Raw genomic sequence first — 18170 nt, forward strand, 5'->3', positions numbered from 1 at the left:
AGGGCGGTGGGAAGAGAGACGCCCGAAGAGATGGTTTCCGTCCCCCGTGCATCTTCCCTCATCCAGTTCTGTGGATGCAGAGATAGAGCCGTGCTTCTGACACCTCAGCGTCGTGACTCCATTCTCTTGTTTGCAGAGAGAGAGCTGTGCTTCTGATACCTTGTTTAGCCAGCGTGGTAACTCCGTTCTCTTTGTCTGCGGAGACTCCCCCTTTGCCTCCAGTATCCCTCAATGCAATGAAGATTTTGTACCAAAGTGTCTGTCATAAGTGACTTTGTCCCTGCAGCCCACCCTTCAAATATAAGCTGGTTTTGTTTGGCAGCAATAGCTGTAGAGACAGAGAGTACCCTTTTTAATGGAACGCATTTCTGTGTACTTTAGTTGTGGGAACTGTCACAAGACATCGTGGTCGCAGACTGCCGCGTACCTCTTGCTGTGCCAGCACCTCCTCGAGTGGAGAGAGGCGTGGAGACAGTGCCACATAGCATCTTTAAGGCCCCTGGCACTGATGATGAACTATACATAGTGACTTTTTTGCTATTATTTTATAAGATTCTCTTATTTTATGCCTAATTTTGAAGAAAGTGCATCTCTAGTTGAGAAATGCTAAACATATGAACTGATAATCTGGAATAGTATCCATTGCCGGGACCTTTAAAAGTTTTCTTTTTCCCCCCAAAAATACCCCGTATCTTGGTCATTGCTCACTTGACTGATACTTGGAATTTGCTTTAGAAAATAATATACTGCTGTTTTACGTGAAAATTAAGATGTAGAAATAACTAGTGCAACCTTTTGGTGAGTGGTGACTGGCCGCAGAGTGCATCCGTTGTCAGAAGGCGGCTCTGCAGTGAGGCAGGTGGCTACACCAGGCAGCTCTGGTTATCGTGAGATACTTCCTCACTCAGCTAAACCGCCTCTCTTTCATCGCTGTCTGCTAGTGTTGTTTGGACTTGTGTGGCAACTCAAAACAAGGGCTGTCCTCCCTGTGCCATGTGAGAGCTCCTGAAACAGAGGGACTGTGCCCTGACTCCCAGTGAAGCAGACTCCCTTAAAATGATTCTTTCCCTGCATGCCTCCTCCGGATCTGGTTGTCATTCTCTGGACAAATACTTCATCAGTGACACATGTTTAGAGGGTGGCAGCTATGACGTGACATGACGGACCAGCTGTGGCTTGACCCTGATAAGATGAGGGGCAGATCACCCTTGGAAGCTATGGATCTATAACAAGGGAGAAATAGCTTTTTAAAGAAACTGTAGGGCATTTCTCTTTATGGGTCTTTGAGTAAACTGAGATTTTTTTTTTGTCTTTTTTTTTTTGCTATTTCTTGGGCCGCTCCCGCGGCATATGGAGGTTCCCAGGCTAGGGGTCTAATCGGAGCTGTGGCCACCAGCCTACGCCAGAGCCACAGCAATGCAGGATCCGAGCCGCGTCTGCAATCTACACCACAGCTCACGGCAACGCCGGATCGTTAACCCACTGAGCAAGGGCAGGGACCGAACCCGCAGCCTCATGGTTCCTAGTCGGATTCGTTAACCACTGCGCCAGGACGGGAACTCCGAGATTTTTTTTTTTTTTTTTTTTTTAACATGAGGTCAAGTCAGACCTGTCCATCTTAAGCCTTCTCCTTTCCCTCCTTCTTCCTCTCTCATTCCATCCCTGCCCCCACCCCTACCCTGCCATCTTGTCCTTCCCCCTTACCTGTCATTCAATAGACAAATACCTATTCAGCATTTACATGCCAGGAATTGTTCTAGGTTCTAGGAATACACAGCACAAGGGTAGCTCAGTTCTCATGGGATCGAAGGGCGTGGTGGAGACAGCTGAAAAATTATTTTTTAATTTATATGTCAGATGATGAGTCCTGTGATAAATACATGAAAGAATAAGCTGACAGAGAATGGTGGTAGAGCAAGGGGACTTACTGGCTTATTGTACATATAGAGAGGTCGGGGGAGGGGGGTGTGATAAGGTGACCTTTGAGCAGGGACCTGAAGGGCGTCATAGGGTCAGCTGAAGGCGGACAGTGGCCGCAGAGGCCCTGAGGGAGACCAGCCGGGCAATGGGGTGGGAAGTGTCACGACCCCCCGTACGTGTTTGCCCTGCGCTGAGAGGGGAGGGCGGAGGCGGTGATGGCTCGCAGGCTGGGCAGAGGTGGGCAGAGGTGCTGGTGTGCGCGGAGCAGCCCGCCGCGCTGCTGCTCGGCGTCCGTCACGAGTCCCCGCTCGCTGGGCCTGAGCGCGTCGCCGGTGTGGGGACGCCGCGGGAGGAACGGGCGTGGGTGCGGCTGGGAAACCCCGAGCTTGGTTTTGGAGCCGTCGGCCCTGAGGTGACAGACCGCGGAGTGAGCTGTTGAGAGCGCAGGGGTGCGTGTCGTCGGGCGGGGAGGAGAGCTGGGGCTGGGCGGGGGTCCGAGGCGTGTGGGCGGCGTTCCACAGCGGGGACCCGGGGAAGGGGTGCCTCTCGGGGGTCTGGCTGCAGGAGCCGGCTGAGCGCCGACGTCTGGACGGCTGTTCGGTGAAGGAGACAGAGCCCGTCGGCAAAGGAGAGTGAGCAGTGAAGCGGGGAGAAAGCTTCTCTGACGGCAGATTCGTGTTGTAATTTTAACTGCAGGACTCCACACTGATTTCAGCCTCATCTGGTCTTGTTCCGACCCTTCCCAACCTTCTGGGATGTCTCTGCTTTATTCTCTCGTCTAACGTATTGTCTCTTTCTCTGTGTTGAGGCCACGAATGTGAGTAATTTTTCCAAGTTGTGTTCCTGTGCCCCCTTTTCAGTAATTTATTAGAAAATAAGTAGAACACTGCTACGTGTGGAAGTGTCACCTGTGAGGTTAAGGTGAGGCCCTGTGTCCACACCTTGTTCGAATCGGAGCAGCGAGACCGGGCCGATGTTCCTCCAATCCGACGCTGTCATTCAGTCGCCACGGAGTAAATGAGCCTCCACGCTGGTCTCTTCAAGGGAGAACCTGGACAGAAGGGCTGCCTGTCCTCGCAGCATGTACACCAGCGCGGGGCAGAGTCAGGAAACACAGTGAGTCAGTAACGCGGTGCCCTGGGCTCAGCGGTGGTGAATGCTGTGGAGACAGCCAGGGCAGAGCACGCGGGCGTGTGAGTGTGCAGCCGGCGGGACCCGGGAGAGACCAAGGGAGGCGAAGGGGGGAGCCGACTGAGAACCGGGGGCGACCCTTCCGGCAGAGGGCACCCCGACTGCGGAGGCCCGGAGGCAGGAAGGTGGGGGGCGCAGGGGGCCCTCGGGGCCTGCACTGGACGAGTGGAGGAAAGAGCCCTGGTCGGAGAGGCTGCGGAGGGACCGATGGGAGGCATGTGCGGTCAGTCACAGCTCTGTCGTTTGGGTGCGTGTGTGGTCAGCGCCAGGCGTCCTTTGTTGTACTTCGCTGGTGCTGTTGTTGTGAGTGGTTCCAGCTTATAGAGCAAAGAGATTTCCGACAAGAAAAGAGAGAAAGTATCCAGATAAGAGTATCTGGGTGCTGAGTGCTAGAATGTGACAAATGTAGCCAGGTCTAGAACTCTCGGGTACCACCTTCGCTCCTCAAAATGCTGCAGATGCGTTCCGTCATGTCCTAATTTTTTCTTTGTAAATGTTGCTTTCTTCTCTGTGTACTTATAAAACGCTGCCATTTGCTTTCGGGAGTCATTAGTTTCACTAGGTTCCGTGTAAATGTTTTAACTTTTGTTAATTTAGCTTGACGTACGGTGAGCTTTCTCAGCCATTTTTAAAGTCTTTTTTTGGTTCAGAATATTTGTTTCTTACTGCCTCAGTTCTGTCCCATTCATTTTATGCTCTTCAACGTCATCAAATATCCACATCTTTCATCGTCTCTCATTTATTTTTTCATTGTCCCTCTAGAAGAACCATTCTGATTAACTCTGTGTCACTGACGTGACCTTCTGCAGCACAGCTGGTCTGTACTGCTTCTAATTCTGTGCACATTCATGACTTGTTTCGTTAACCTTCGCTTCCGTGTTTTGATGCTTTCTCGTCAGTTGTCTTAAGAGCCTATTGATGATTCCCATTGGTCACTCTGCTGTAATTTTCCTGAGAGTGCAAAGCAGATGCTCTCCTAAAATTCATGTGGCCTCTGTCCTTCCTTCCAAGACACAAAATTAGCTTTATCCCAGGAATAATGGTATAATACTATGGTAACACCCTGTGTATTCGTAGTAAATTTTTCTTATTTTTTTAATGTTACTATATATTTTCAAGGGTTATTTTAAAATTTATTTTTAACATTTATCATTGAGTGATAGAGGGTTTGACATTTGTAGGTAGACATCTCCTTGTCGCTGCTTACCGTGCGTATAGGTCAGATCCTGTTCCGTCCTGTGTCGGAAGCCTTGCTGGTGAGGTTCAACACGCAGCCAGGGGGCCGAGGGGAGCAGTCACGACTGGAGGCTGGACATTCCCACAGGGAAATTTATCTCAGAGCTTTTTCTGCATTGATGGAAACAAACTGCCGTACTGGAGTTCAGATTTCGTTATCTCGTTTTCTCGTTACCCTGGCCTTGTATGGAGTGTGGCCGTGTCCATTCTGTTTGCCAAGTTGAAGGAACACTCGATTCTGTTAGTGAATCCTGAACCATCCCTGGATTTCTGTTTACTGTGTTTGTAAACACAGGGCCTTGTTGCATAAATCATGCGAATTACGATCCAGCACTTGTCATACTAAATTGGGACCCTCTCATTGTCTTTCCCAGAGTATTTTTTATTAACTTTATGCCATGGTGCCATTTTCTTGGAAAAGGGGATTTTAATAAGCTCTTGGTGACTCTTTTCCATTTGGTTTCATTGCTATTACAGGTTTTACCTGCTCTCTGAAGGTAGCCCCTTCCTGTGAAAGCTTCCCTAAGCTGACGTGTCATCAAGCAAAGACACAGCTGCCTTAGGATGCACCTGGCTAATGAATGCAAAGTCCAGATAAAGCACAGGCGTTCGCTAACACAGTCCGAAGCTCTGGTGGCTGGATGCTGAGTGCAGCTCCCTGCCCCTCCTCCTTCCCCGGGATGAGCACGGCAGGAGCCCTCTCTCTGCTCAGGGTGCCCACTGCCTCTGTAACTGTTCCCTGCAAGACAAAGGCTCAGCGTGATCACCTTTAGCCTTTTTCTGCAAAAGCGAAAATCCTTGTCTGGTGTCTCTGGGTTAGCAAACAGGAACTAACATAGGTCTTTTGTAAGTGCAAAGCAAACTTTCAGAAAGTGGGGGATACCTGTATGTCCAGCGAAGTTGCCTGGAGATCTGTGGCAGGCACAGCCACAGTGGCTCAGTTTCTCTTTGTTTTTATTTTTCTTTATTTAATAAGGTGAGGGGGAAGAAGGTCACAGACTGCCACCTTTTAAATAATTGTTTTTTTCAGGGATGGCTAGTCTTTTCTTCATGTTTATAAAATACCTCTTACTGCCTTAAGAAATTTCTGAATTATCTGCTTACGGCTCTTGACGATACATTCTACATGTTAATTTTACCTTATGTGACAGTCAGTTCTAGTGTAGGGAGCAGTATTGTCAGGAGCAGGGGGAGGCTTTGCTTAGGGCACAAAAAGTAAAATAATAAAAAAAAATTGTTCCTTTCAGAAGAGTTTGAGAGTAGAGGGGCTTTGCTGATGCTACAGTGGGTTCTGGGGCAAAGCAGGGAGAAGGGGGGTAGAAAGATGTCCAGGTTGGCCAGTGAGCCGGGTAGCTGAGGGCCCAGGTGATGGCTGTCCACGTGCAGGACTTGAGTTTTCCACGATGAGGGAGAAGCACTGAAACAACAGTGGGGTGAAAACCTGTAAACTTGTCTGTGTGTTGTGTGTCTCTCTCTCACTGTCTCGCTCTGTCTCTGTTGTGCATGCGTTATTTTGTTTTGGTTTCCCTTTCCTCGTTTCGGTATCAGAGGTTTATTTCAACTTTATTATTTTTTATAGAGTCTCCTTTTGTCTTCAAGTTCCATTGAGGTGTAATTGACACACAGCCCCGTATAAGTTTACAGTGTGTACAGCACAGTGATTTACATGCATCCTGAAGTGATTATCACAGGATAAGTTTAGCAGCCATCCATCATCTCATATAGGTACAGAATTCAAGAAATAGGAAAAAAAACCCAAAACACAACCTTTTCTTTTCTTGTGAAGAGAACTGAGAATTTACTCACTTAACCATGTTCACATATAAAATACAACAATGTTATTATTTATCATGTCGTTTATTACCTCCCTCGTACTTATTTATGTCATACCCGGAAGTTTGGGTGTTTGGGAGGCCTTTGTCCAGCCCCTCCCGCCCCCGGCCCCCCCCCACACACCTCTGGTAACCACAGATCTGACCTCTTTTTCTATGACTTTGTTTTTGAACTATAGCTGACCTACAGCAGTGTGTCAGCTCCTCTTCCACAACATACTGATTCAGTATTTCTATACGTTTCAACCCGATAACCTTGAAAAGTCTAGTTATTGTATGTCCCCACACGTAGCTACTAAGTCGTTATTGATTGTATCTCATACCTGTTACTCATTTATTTTGAAACTAGAAGTTTGTACCTTTTAATCTCCCGCACCTCTTTCCACCCTTCTCCCTCCTCCCTTCTAGCAAACGCTTGTTTGTCCTCTGTGTCTATAACTCTGTTTATGTTTATGTTTGTTCATTTGTTCTGTTTTTTGTCTTTGTTTGTTTTGTTTTTTAAGTAAGGTTGATTCACGTTTCTTCAGTTTCTGTTGTCCGGCAAAGCGACCCAGTCACGCACAGTTCCCCGTGCTGTATACTGTGGGGCCCCGTTGCCCATCCATTCCAAGTGTTACCGTTGGTATCCACCAACCCCAACCTCCCGGTCCATCCCACTCCCTCCCTGCTGCCCCCTGGCAGCCGCAAGTCTGCTTTCCATGTCCGTGATCTGTTTCTGTTTTGTAAGGATGATCTTGCCATATTTTAGATTCCACATATAAGTGATATTGTATGGTATTTGCCTTTCTCTTTAAGACTTACTTCACTCGGTATGAGAGTCTAGTTCCATCCATGTTGCAGCAAATGACATTATTTTGTTCTTTTTTATGGCTGACTTGTATATACGTACCACATATTCTTTTTTTTTTTTTTCTCTTTTTTCAACAAGTGGCCACACCTGCGACATGTGGAAATTCCCAGGCTAGAGGTCGAGGCACAGCCACTGCAGAAGCAACACTGAGTAGTTATGTTGTGAGCCACACGGGAAGTCCCGTACTGCATAGTCTTAATCCATTCACCTGTCAGTGGACATTTAGGTTGTTTCCATGTCCTGGCTGTTGTGCATAGTGCTGCGATGAACATAGGGCTGCATATATCTTTTTGAATGAATCTTTTTTCTGGATATATGCCCAGAAGTGGGATTGTTTGGTTTTCTAAGGTATCTCCATTCTGTTTTCCATCGTGGTTGTACCAATTTATATTCCCGCCAACAGTGAAGGAGGGTACCCTTTCTCTACACCCTCCTCAGCATTTGTTATTTGTTGACTTGTTAATGATGGCCATTCTGACTGGTGTGAGGTGATACCTCACTGTAGTTTTGATTTGCATTTCTCTAATCATTGAACATTTTTTTTCATGTGCCTGCTGGTCACCCATATGTCTTCTTTGGAGAAATGTCTATTTAGGTCTTCCATCCATTTTTCAATTGGGTTGTTGAGTTGTTCTGTTATTTTAGATTCCATACATAGGTGAAATCATATGGTACTTGTCTTTCTCTCTCTGACTTATCTTGTTTAGCATAGTACCCTCTAGATCCACCCATGTTGTTATAAAAGGCAAAACCTCATTCTTTTTTATGGCTAACATTCCATTGTATATGTATACCTCATCTTCTTTATCCATTTAGCTATTAATGAGCACGGAGGTTGCTGCCATATCTTGACTTTTGTAAATAATGCTGCAGTAAACAAAGGGGTGTGTATACCTTTTCTAATTAGTGTTTCTGTTTTTGATTTGGATAAATAACCAGGAGTAGTATTGCTGAATCATATGATAGTTCTATTTTTGCATTTTTGGCGGGGGGGGGGATCTCCACACTGTTTTCCATAGTGGCTGTATCAGTTTATATTCCTACCAGCAGTGCATGGGAGTTCCTTTTTCTTCCTAACATTTGCTATTTGTTGTCTTTTCAATTTAGATCCATTGTGACAGGTATGAGGTGATATATCATTGTGATTTCAATTTGCATTTCACTGATTAGTGATGTTGAGCATCTTCTTCATGTGCCTATTGGCCATATGCATGTCTTCTTTGGAAAAATGTCTGTTCAGATCCTCTACCCATCTTTTTTTTTTTTTTTGTCTTTTGTTGTTTTTATTGTTGTTGTTGCTGTTGTTGCTATTTCTTGGGCCGCTCCCTTGGCATATGGAGGTTCCCAGGCTAGGGGTCTGATCGGAGCTGTAGCCACCGGCCTATGCCAGAGCCACAGCAACACGGGATCCGAGCCGCATCTGCAACCTACACCACAGCTCACGGCAACGCCGGATCCTCAACCCACTGAGCAAGGGCAGGGACCGAACCCGAAACCTCATGGTTCCTAGTCGGATTCGTTAACCACTGCGCCACAACGGGAACTCCCTCTACCCATCTTTTAATTGTTTTTTTTTTTTTTTGTATGTTGAGTTGTATGAGTTCTTTGTATAGTCTGGATATTAACCCTTTATCAGATATATCATTTGTAAGTATCTTCTCCCACTCAGTAGATGGCCTTTTTGTTTTGCTTATAATGTCCTTCACTGTGTAAAAGCTTTTTAGTTGGATATAGTCCCATTTGTCTATTTTTGCTTTTGTTTCCCTTGCCTGAGGAGACATATCCTAAAAAAATATTATGAATGCTGATTTCAAAGAGTGTACTGCCCATGCTTTCTTCTAGAAGTTTTATGGTTTCAGGTCTTACTCTTTATTTTTGTGCATGGTATGAAAGAATAGTTAATGTTTGGTTCTTTTGCATGTGGCTGTACAGTTTTCCCAACACCATTTTTTGAAGAGTCTGTCTTTTCCCCACTGTATATTCTTTCCTCCTTTTTCATAGACTAATTGCCCATGTAAGTGTGGGTTTATTTCCAGGTTCTCTTTTCTGTCCCGTTGATCTCTGTGTCTGGTTTTGTGCCAATACCATACTGTTTTGATTACTGTAGTATTATAGTATAGTTTGAAGTCAGGGCGTGTGATGCCTTCAGCTTTTTTTCTTCCTTTTCAAGATGGTTTTGTCTATCAGGTTCTTTCATGTTTCCATACAAATTTTAGAATTATTTGGTCTAGCTCTGTGAAAAATATCATTGGTACTTTGATAGGGATTGCATTGAATCTGTACATTGCTTTGGGTAGGATGGTTATTTTAACGAAACTTAGTTCTTCCAATCCATGAACACAGTCTATGTTTCCATCTGTTTGTGGTGCCTTCAGTTTCTTTCATCAGTGTCTTAGCATTTTCTGAGTATAAGTCTTTTACCTCCTTAGATTTATTCCTAGGTATTTTATTCTTTTTGATGTGATGGTAAATGAGATTGTTTTCTTTCCCTTACTGAAATTTCATTGTTAGTGTATAGAAATGCAGGAGATTTTTGTATATTAATTTTGTATCCTGCAACCTTATTGAACTCATTGATGAGCTCTAGTTTTTTTTGTGGTGTCTTTAGAATTTTCTATGTATAATATGATGTCATCTGCAAACAGTGACAGTTTTACATCTTCCTTTTTAATTTGGATTCCTTTTATTTCTTTTTCTTGTCTGATTGCCATGGCTAGGACTTCCAGTACTATTTTGAGTAAGAGTGGTGAGAGTGGACGTCTTTGTCTTGTTCCTGATCCTAAAGGAAATGATTTTAGCTTTTCTCCATAGAGTCTATTTTTGTTTGGTTGAACTCATACTGAAAAGTTTGACTCTAAGATGTATTTCTAGATACTGATAATCACCAACAATGGAGTTAGGACCTCATTCAGCCTAACAGGGCTTGAGTAAAATAGACTCTTTTACTTCTAAATGTATTTACTCCAGATTTGAACTGTGAAAGCAATGCTCAGTGTTACACAGAAAGAGGAAATCTAATTAATGTAAAAGTAAGCATTTGTAGTTCTTTCAGGAATATTTTGCAGGAGTTCCCTTCATGACTCGGGGTTTAACGAACCTGACTAGGATCCGTGAGGTTGCAGGTTGCACTAATCCCTGGCCTCGCTCAGTGGGTTATGGATCCAGCATTCCCGTGAGCTATGGTATAGGTTGCAGACAGCTCGGATTATACGTTGCTGTGGCTGTGGTGTAGGCCAGCGGTTATAGCTCTAATTCAATCCCTAGCCTAAAAAAGAAAATTTCACCAAACAAAAAAAAAAAAAAAAAAAGGAGAAAATTCCTACCTAAGATAAATTCCTACCTAGTATGTATTTCAAAAGCTAAGAAAATAACTCATCTCAGTAAGAAAGCTTATTCCTAAAGCAAAAATTAGAGCATTATAAAAAACAGAAAAAAGTATTGACCAGTTTTACTGGTGCAAACGTAAGTGCAGAAATCAGTACCCACAGAAGTAAATAAACTCAGCAGCACTGTCCTTGCCAAGAGTGGTGGCAAGTAGAAACCAGGGCAATTATCCTGGTAGGAGATGAAGATGGTTTGGACGCGGATGATGATAAACGGAAGTGGGGAGAAGTGCTTAGATTTGACAGGGTGAATTCTCATACATTTTGAAGGTAGAGTTAACAAGAATTGCTGGTGAATTGGATGTTTGGTGTAACAAAAGAGGATGCAGGATCGCAGTGGTGTTTTGCCTGAGCAAATGGAAGGATGGGCAGCTATTACCTGGATGGGAGTGTTTGCAGGAGAGAGAGCTCAAGGTGTGTGTGTGGGAGAAGCGGGGTCACTATTAGGTTTTTAATCTTGGATGTGCTAAATTTGAGGCGCCTAATAGATTTCTCAATAGAGATGTTAAGTAGTTGGTTGGATATTTGAGTCTGGAATTTGGGGGATGATCTGAGTTAGAGATATAAATTTGAGAAGCCGTAGTAACATGGAAGATTTAAGAACCACTAGCATGTAAGATGGTGTGTAAACTGGTGAGGCTAGACACGGTCACTGGGAAGTGAGCGTGGTTTGAGAAGAGAGGACACATCCAAAGGCCAGCCCTGGCACATGACCTCTAGAATTCTAGAAAGACCTACAAAGACTGAAAAGAGGGGTCCAAGAGGCAGGAGGGAACTCAGAATGTGGGGGGAGATTATGCCAAGAGAAAGAGAACAGTCCACTGGTGTGTTAAATGCTGCCCTCATCTCAAGGGAAATGAGGCCCGAGAGGTCACCTTTGGACTTGGCAATGTGCACGTCGTTGGTGACTTCCATAAGAGCTGTTTCTCTGCAGCGATTAGAGTGAGTTGGGGGGGGGGAGAAATTGTAGGCGGTAGGCAATGGACATTTATATTATGGGATTTTGCCTTAAAAAAGAGAAATTGAATGGTAGAGAGAATTTTTTATTGAGATTTAGTTGACATATACCATTTTGTTAGTTTAGGTGTGTGGCATAATAACCTGTTGATCAAACTAAGCATCTATGAGTCCAAGTCAAGACACAGAATTGAAAGTTTATTCAGCTGAATTGAATCGGTACCTTAGTAAACTTTCTCCATCGGGTTGTTTCCATGAAAGCATCTTAGAAGTGCATTATTTGACATTCATCTCCATTTGTTTCCTCTGCCTTTCCTCGCATGATAGGACTTTTGTGAGTAGCAAAATGGCCATTAAGCTAGGAACGAATAGGAACTATGCCTGTTATCCACATTTATGTGTAATGTGTTCATATACGATGGTTGGAGTGATCCGCTACGGTCTTTAATATTTGAGAATTAATATTACGTTGATATGGTGTAGTTATCACAATAAAACATTTGCTCTACTGATATTTATGCAATTGTCATTGCTAATCAAAGTAAACAGGGTGTGCCAGCCCATCTGTTAGGGTAAAGATCAGAGTCTGAAGCTCAATGTAAACAACAGCAACAACAACAAAATCATAGGTCATAGATTATCATAGAAGGCTATGTTGAAAGATATTTTAAAGAATATATTTCAGTTTTCTTGGTACACAATGAGAAGAGTGCAGAGACTCGAAAGGAATCTCATGATAAACTGTCCGTAACCCCAGATGTCTTCTTGTTCTCACTTGTGTGTGACAAGCCGTTTCCTATCCAGGAGATGGAAAACAGCTGGTCAGTGGTCTCAGCCCTGCCCTCTGGCCGTGTCATAGGGCTGCTTCTCACGATTACACTGTCGGAGAAAGGAGTCAGTCTGTATCTCATTTCTATAGGGACTCCTCTATCGAGTGGCTAAAAACCCACCTGAAATCTAGCTGAAGCGTCCCCTCCCCACAAGGAAGAGGATGTATTGAAAGAATGGATTGATTCCCGAAAAAGATATGCCTGCAGATAGACTTTTAGGCATGAAGGCTTTTGCATGGCTGGGTCCAGGGGTTCAAAATCTGTCATTTTAATTCAGTCCCTATCTCTTGGCTTCAGTCTCAGATAAGCTCTTTCCCAGGACTCTGCTTGGGATGGGGAGTTACAGGACTGGTGGTTCTGATTAGTGGCGATGAAGAGAGGGTTTATTAGAGTAGAATATTTTCTCTGGAAAGTTTCCCTGGAAAACTTGGAATAACCCAAATAGGATCTTTTTACAGATGATAAAGAAACAACATTCATGCTGTCATATTGTGTAGCCATCAGAATGCTCAGTGTTAGTGATTTTTACGCAGATTTTCACAGTCACAGTGGTAATTTCCCCTTCACCCTGGGCTCGGTTACCCAGCTAAATGACTTTAGGCATTTGGGGAAAAGTAGGAAGAAACACTGAAAATTTGGGGCTGTGAATTAAAATACTCCCCCAAGGGGTACTGGTCTCCCAGGCTTTATTCAGGAGGTTCTGTGAGGTGACTCAAGTCTGGAATTCGTTGTGGTACTCTGACTTTCTGTTGTAATCAAGTCAGACTTTTGTTCACTTAAGCCGGAACTTTTCTCTTTAGATAGATGGCAAAACAGTAAGTTGTCCTCTTTATTTCAGTTCTGGAGACACTGTGATCAAGTGCTTGACCCAGTGTTAAAGTCCCTGTGGCCAGATCATTCTGGTTGCAGCTTCGGTTCTGTCCACTATGCTGACAGCACCGGCCTTGCCTCCAGGTATATCACGTGCTACCTCTGGTCCCCTGCCGCAGCACGAGCCCCTCTTGCCAGTGACTTCAGGACACGCACTTGGACGGCAGTGGTTCCCAGAGTCCTTCCTGGCCCACAACGCAGATCTCGTCACACAGGCCAGGGCAGCCATGGGAGTGTTCTTTCCATGGCCTTGATGAAGCGGGGGTGTCCAGGGGATCCAGCTGCGACCTGGGGAGACGGTCCTACAGAACAAATCCACTCTAGCACCCAGTCTCCCCCGATCAGGATATAAACCACGGAAGTTCTGGTGTTTCAGCTGCATTTAGTGTTGGCCACTGTGGGGGACAGATTTCAGCCGCTGAGCCCTGGCACCCTGAACCCCGTACTTCTGCTTAGTGTGCACACATCCAGAAAATTTGCCTGGGCCAACATCCCCTTTATTCTACCCTATTCCGGCACCCGTGAGAGCCGTCCTCACGCATTCCCCCGGTTTCTGTACATGAGCTAAATCTCATCTGTTCTTTTTGGTACATGTTGCATCTCTTGAGAAGTCAGTCCTGCTGCTTCGTTTTCTGGGGCCTGCCTGGACTGGAGTCTGTTTATAGGTCAGAAGCAAAGAGGGTGGCGGATGATCAGCAGCAGGGCGGGGCGGGGGAAGGGGGCGCTGGGCAGGCCTCAGACCGGCGAGGGCTAGGCTTCACTGCAGTCTGTCCCTACGTCTCATGACACCGAATGCTTCCTTCCCGACCGTCCTGTCTGAAAGGTGGCCCCTCCTCCAAAAGCCTCTACTGTCACCTTCCCAGCTTTTGCATAGCTCCATCATTTCTGTCACACCGCAGAGATCTTTCATTCTCTTCTGACCAGCATGCAGGTCCCCTGAGGACTGGGACTTGATGTTGGCCGTGCCCTGGCATTGCCTGCGTCTGGGCGAACGCCTGCGAAGCGTAGATTGGCGGGGTGGGCGGCACGTATCTGTGGCAAGAGGGACCGACTGGTTCATCCTTTCTCTGATGCGCTCGCTTCCCACCTGTTTCCTGAGGTACCCACCCGGTACCGCAGCAGCGAGTACCGGGTCTTCCGGGTCTTCCGGAGCCGCGGATGGCAGAGCAGGGCGGGGGGCGGGGGCCCGAGAGGGTCCCCGAGGTGGACAGTGAGTGACTACGTCTTGCAGCGCGTGGAGGCCGCTCTGGGACAAGTCCCTTTTTTGCTGAGTGCAGTGGGAAGCCCGGGAGTGCTTTCAGCCCCAGAGTGACGGAAGTTTAAGTATTTTTCACGTTCACCATGGCTGCTATTTGGAGAGGAGGCTGAGGCAGGCAGGCTTTGTGGCAGGGAGGATCGTTAGGACTGTTTTTTGGTCCTTTTTAGAAGACACAGTGGCAGCTCGTGCTGGGCGTCGCCAAGCTTTAGCCTCCATCTTCTTCCCGGCCCTTGGTCCCCCGGCCGTTGTCCCTGGCACCGCAGTGAAGCCTCGGGCCATGGACTTGCTGTAGGGCTGCTGTCATCACGGTGGTGGCTCCAGCGAGAGCCACTTACTCTTGTTCTGGTGACAAAACTGAGATCACACTAGGGTGGTGGCCACACAGATGCAAGAGAGCTCAGAGTCATAGGCCAACTTTGTCCCGCCCAGTGCTGTGTGGAAGGTTGACTTTTCTGACATCTTAGGACGTTTCTTTCACTTAGTAAACTTTTGAACTGTTTTTACTGATCTAGTTGCCTGAGACATTGTATGTAAAGTTTCAGAAAGGAAATCGTAGTTCGTCACATTTGATGTTTTAATATAAATAAGCATACATGGAGTCTGTAGATAATTCTAAGTCATAGCCATTTTAATTTTCAATATATTTTTCAGTAAATCATGCTTTTTAAACCATGATCTGTAAAAGCATAATGAACAGCTTATTATAGAATATAAAGGCATATATATTAACAGTATGTTTTACAAACTAAGGTATTTTTATTTTATTATATTTAATTATGCCTCTTCTTTTATTTTTTAATTCAAAGTATCAAGATACAAATATGCAGGGAGTCGTATATGAACTAAACAGCTATATAGAACAACGGTTGGACACAGGAGGAGACAACCAGCTACTCCTCTATGAATTGAGTAGCATCATTAAAATTGGTAAGAAATGTTTTATATTCGTCCTAGTGGGAAAATTAAGCCAAAGATAAGGTTAAATTATGTTCTCTTCACTCATGTTATATAGGTGGGTATATGTACATCGTTCTTTTTGGTTGATGCTTATATTGGTTATTCGATGTTGTAACTATCACTTCTGTTTTTAAATACTTTAAAAATTAAATGTAAGGCTCAAAGTTTAAAATATTTCCTGATAATTCTGATATTTAAATTTGACAAATGTATTATTACATCATATATTATTGCATGCATTTGAGGATGTCACATCTTAAAAATTACAATAGTTAATGAAAAATAACGAAAATATTTTAATTATGGAATTGAGTAAAGCCGTAAATTATTTTGTTCAGTTTACTGCATGACCATTAATTATGCTAACGAATCCATTCACAAGACTCATATTTGAGGTCTCGCCTTAGAGAATTCATACATGTTATATTCTTCCATTGAGATTAGTTTCTTCCTTTTTTATTACTTTGGCAGCCACAAAAGCTGATGGATTTGCACTGTATTTCCTTGGCGAGTGCAATAATGTAAGTATCTACATTTAGACGTAGGTTCTCTGCGTGAGAGAATGTTAAAACCTTTTTTAAAAGATGATCTACTGTGTTACAAACAACTTAATAGATGTGTTGTAATTAAGTACTTTCACGCTGGTTTCATATTTTGTTTCTATATGTGGTTGTTACCAACTGGGAATTTTACCAGCATGGCAACATTGAGGCATAAAATCTTATGTATTTGTGTTGTTTGGGCTTGGGTTTGTGGAATCCTAGTTTGTGAATGGCGTTTCTAGACGTACTGTTTTGTAGAGAAGTTGTTTCATCACTGCGGGCCGGGGTGTCGTGGACAGTATGTGCCCTTCTCTACAAGCACAATCTGCAGTGGAATAAAATGAGAAACAAAGGTTTGTGCAGTTTTTTGAGATTTTAAAAGATGACTCTAAAGATGCAGAGACGGGGTTGCTGAGTCTAGATTTCCTGAGTTGTGGTGGCCGTGGCTCAGACTGTTTCCCGCCGTGGGGCGGCTCAGGCGGACCTGGACCCTTTGTTTCTGGTTTGACGCCTAAAGCACAGCCCGCTGTCAAATGCACTTGCAGAGGTGCTTTCGAAAGTATTTTCAGACGTTCTGTGGCTGGCGTTGGATTTTTGTTACGATGTTCAATGTACGTAACAATTTAGAAAAATAGTCTGAGCTGATAACACTTATATTTGTAGCTTAAATGTATGAAAGTAAGTTATAAATTACTTTGCAAACATTTACTGTGTATTTCGTGTGTGTTAGGCATTGTTATCTGTGACTGGGGATGTGCTTTTGCAATGCGTTCTTGTGAGTCATCAGCATGCGTGCTGTTTATATTGCGTAAAATGTTAACAGCAACAGCGACACAGCACTCTGAGATTTTTAAGAGCCTTCGTGAGTAACTGAGTAGTGTGAAGCACGACAGTATTTACTTAACTTAGGACCGATCACCTGCATTCCCCTGTCGTGTTTGGGTCTGCGGTGCGAGATTAAAAGCTCTTCAGGGCAAGACCTTTCCTGATTCACTTCTGCCTTCACCCAGCCCCTCTCCTAGCGCAACAGACAAGAACAGGGCTTATTAAATTGAATTACTCAGATGTTTGTCCTACTTCTAAATAAATACTTTATGTGTTTACACATTGGTAGTATTTTAAAATGCCTAAGCTCCTTGAATAACAAATAGATCTCTTTCCTGTTCATTCTAAAAATTTATTTCTAAAATTTGAGATTTTTATTTGAAAATTAAGAATTTCTTATAGAAAATCATTATGTAATTTGCAGTAACTTTTATGACTTCTGATATGTGTATTAGCGTGTGACTGCAGTCATCTCTGTCTCCTTACTCCTTCCCTGACCTCTCCAAAAAACCCACAGGGCTTGGCCACGGCAACCAGGTTAGCATCCTGTGACCCTTGACCTTCAGTCACAGCTCTTTGCGACCCAAACTGAGAGCTATCAGATTCTCTGCTGAAAACTTTGATTGCGGACTCAGCATTCCAGCTGTTTACCCGAAAAGGAATGATGTCAGCCCCAAACTGAGGCTGCTGCTGCGGGATGGCCCCTTCTCCTCCGAGGGAAGGAAGGAGAGGGGTCGGGGCAGTGGGGGCGGTCAGAGAGCGGCGGGCGGGCGGGCGGCCGGGGTCCACCGGCTCCGCCCTGTGGAGTGGCAAACAGTGCCCGACTCATGGAGCTTGGATTTAGCTTCCCAGCCCCACGTTGTTCATCACCTGGCTGGGCTGCGCCTGTCGCCTTATTGTCGGCATGATTGTGACATAGGAGAAGCTCTGGGGCAGATGACGTCCAGAGTGCAGTTCTCTGTGCATCAGTCCTGATTCTTCTCGTCACTTCATCGCGGGGATGGTGCGTGTCCCTCAGGCCTGGTCTGCTCTGTATTCCCAGCACCCCTGGTTCCCTCGAGGCTCAGGGGTCCCTCACTCCTCCTTCCTTCCCACCTCTCGGGGCTGGTCTGTCTTGTTCCACAGTGTAGCCCTGGGAACAGCGGGCACGTAGCAAAACTTAGCCTTTTCTGACCTTCCTCAGTTGGGTTCCATGCTGTTCTGCTTTCTCGATGTCATGAACTTCTCCTCCACAGAATTGAGCTGAATCTGTAATTACGCATTTAGCTGGGGCTTGTTTGGTTACTTGCTTACCTGGCATTCTCACTAGTGTGTGAGCTTCATGCAAGCAGAGACCTTGTTGGCCTGGGAGGCTCACGTTAGGAAACAGTCACTGTCCTTTGCTCACTGTTGGTGTCCTTTCCTGCGTCCGCACAGGTGGCAAGGCCTTATTACTTTCCCAAGCCAGCGGTTTCCCCGGATAGGAGGAGGACGTCTTGTCTGAAGCCTGAAGTGCCCTGACGTGTTCCTTCAGTTGCAT

At 45.0% G+C, this 18170-nt stretch overlaps 1 protein-coding gene across 1 annotated transcript in view; it reads left to right on the forward strand.

Annotated features, from left to right (window-relative positions):
• PDE10A (phosphodiesterase 10A) overlaps positions 1-18170 on the forward strand; it is a 273805-nt gene that overhangs the window by 163662 nt on the left and 91973 nt on the right. The window contains exons 4-5 of the mRNA XM_047769767.1: positions 15134-15254; positions 15756-15805. Coding sequence (XP_047625723.1) covers positions 15134-15254; positions 15756-15805 — 171 coding nt within the window. The remainder of the gene's footprint in view (positions 1-15133; positions 15255-15755; positions 15806-18170) is intronic.

The sequence above is a fragment of the Phacochoerus africanus genome, chromosome 2 (genome assembly GCF_016906955.1).
Source record: "Phacochoerus africanus isolate WHEZ1 chromosome 2, ROS_Pafr_v1, whole genome shotgun sequence".
NCBI classification, from domain to species: domain Eukaryota; kingdom Metazoa; phylum Chordata; class Mammalia; order Artiodactyla; family Suidae; genus Phacochoerus; species Phacochoerus africanus.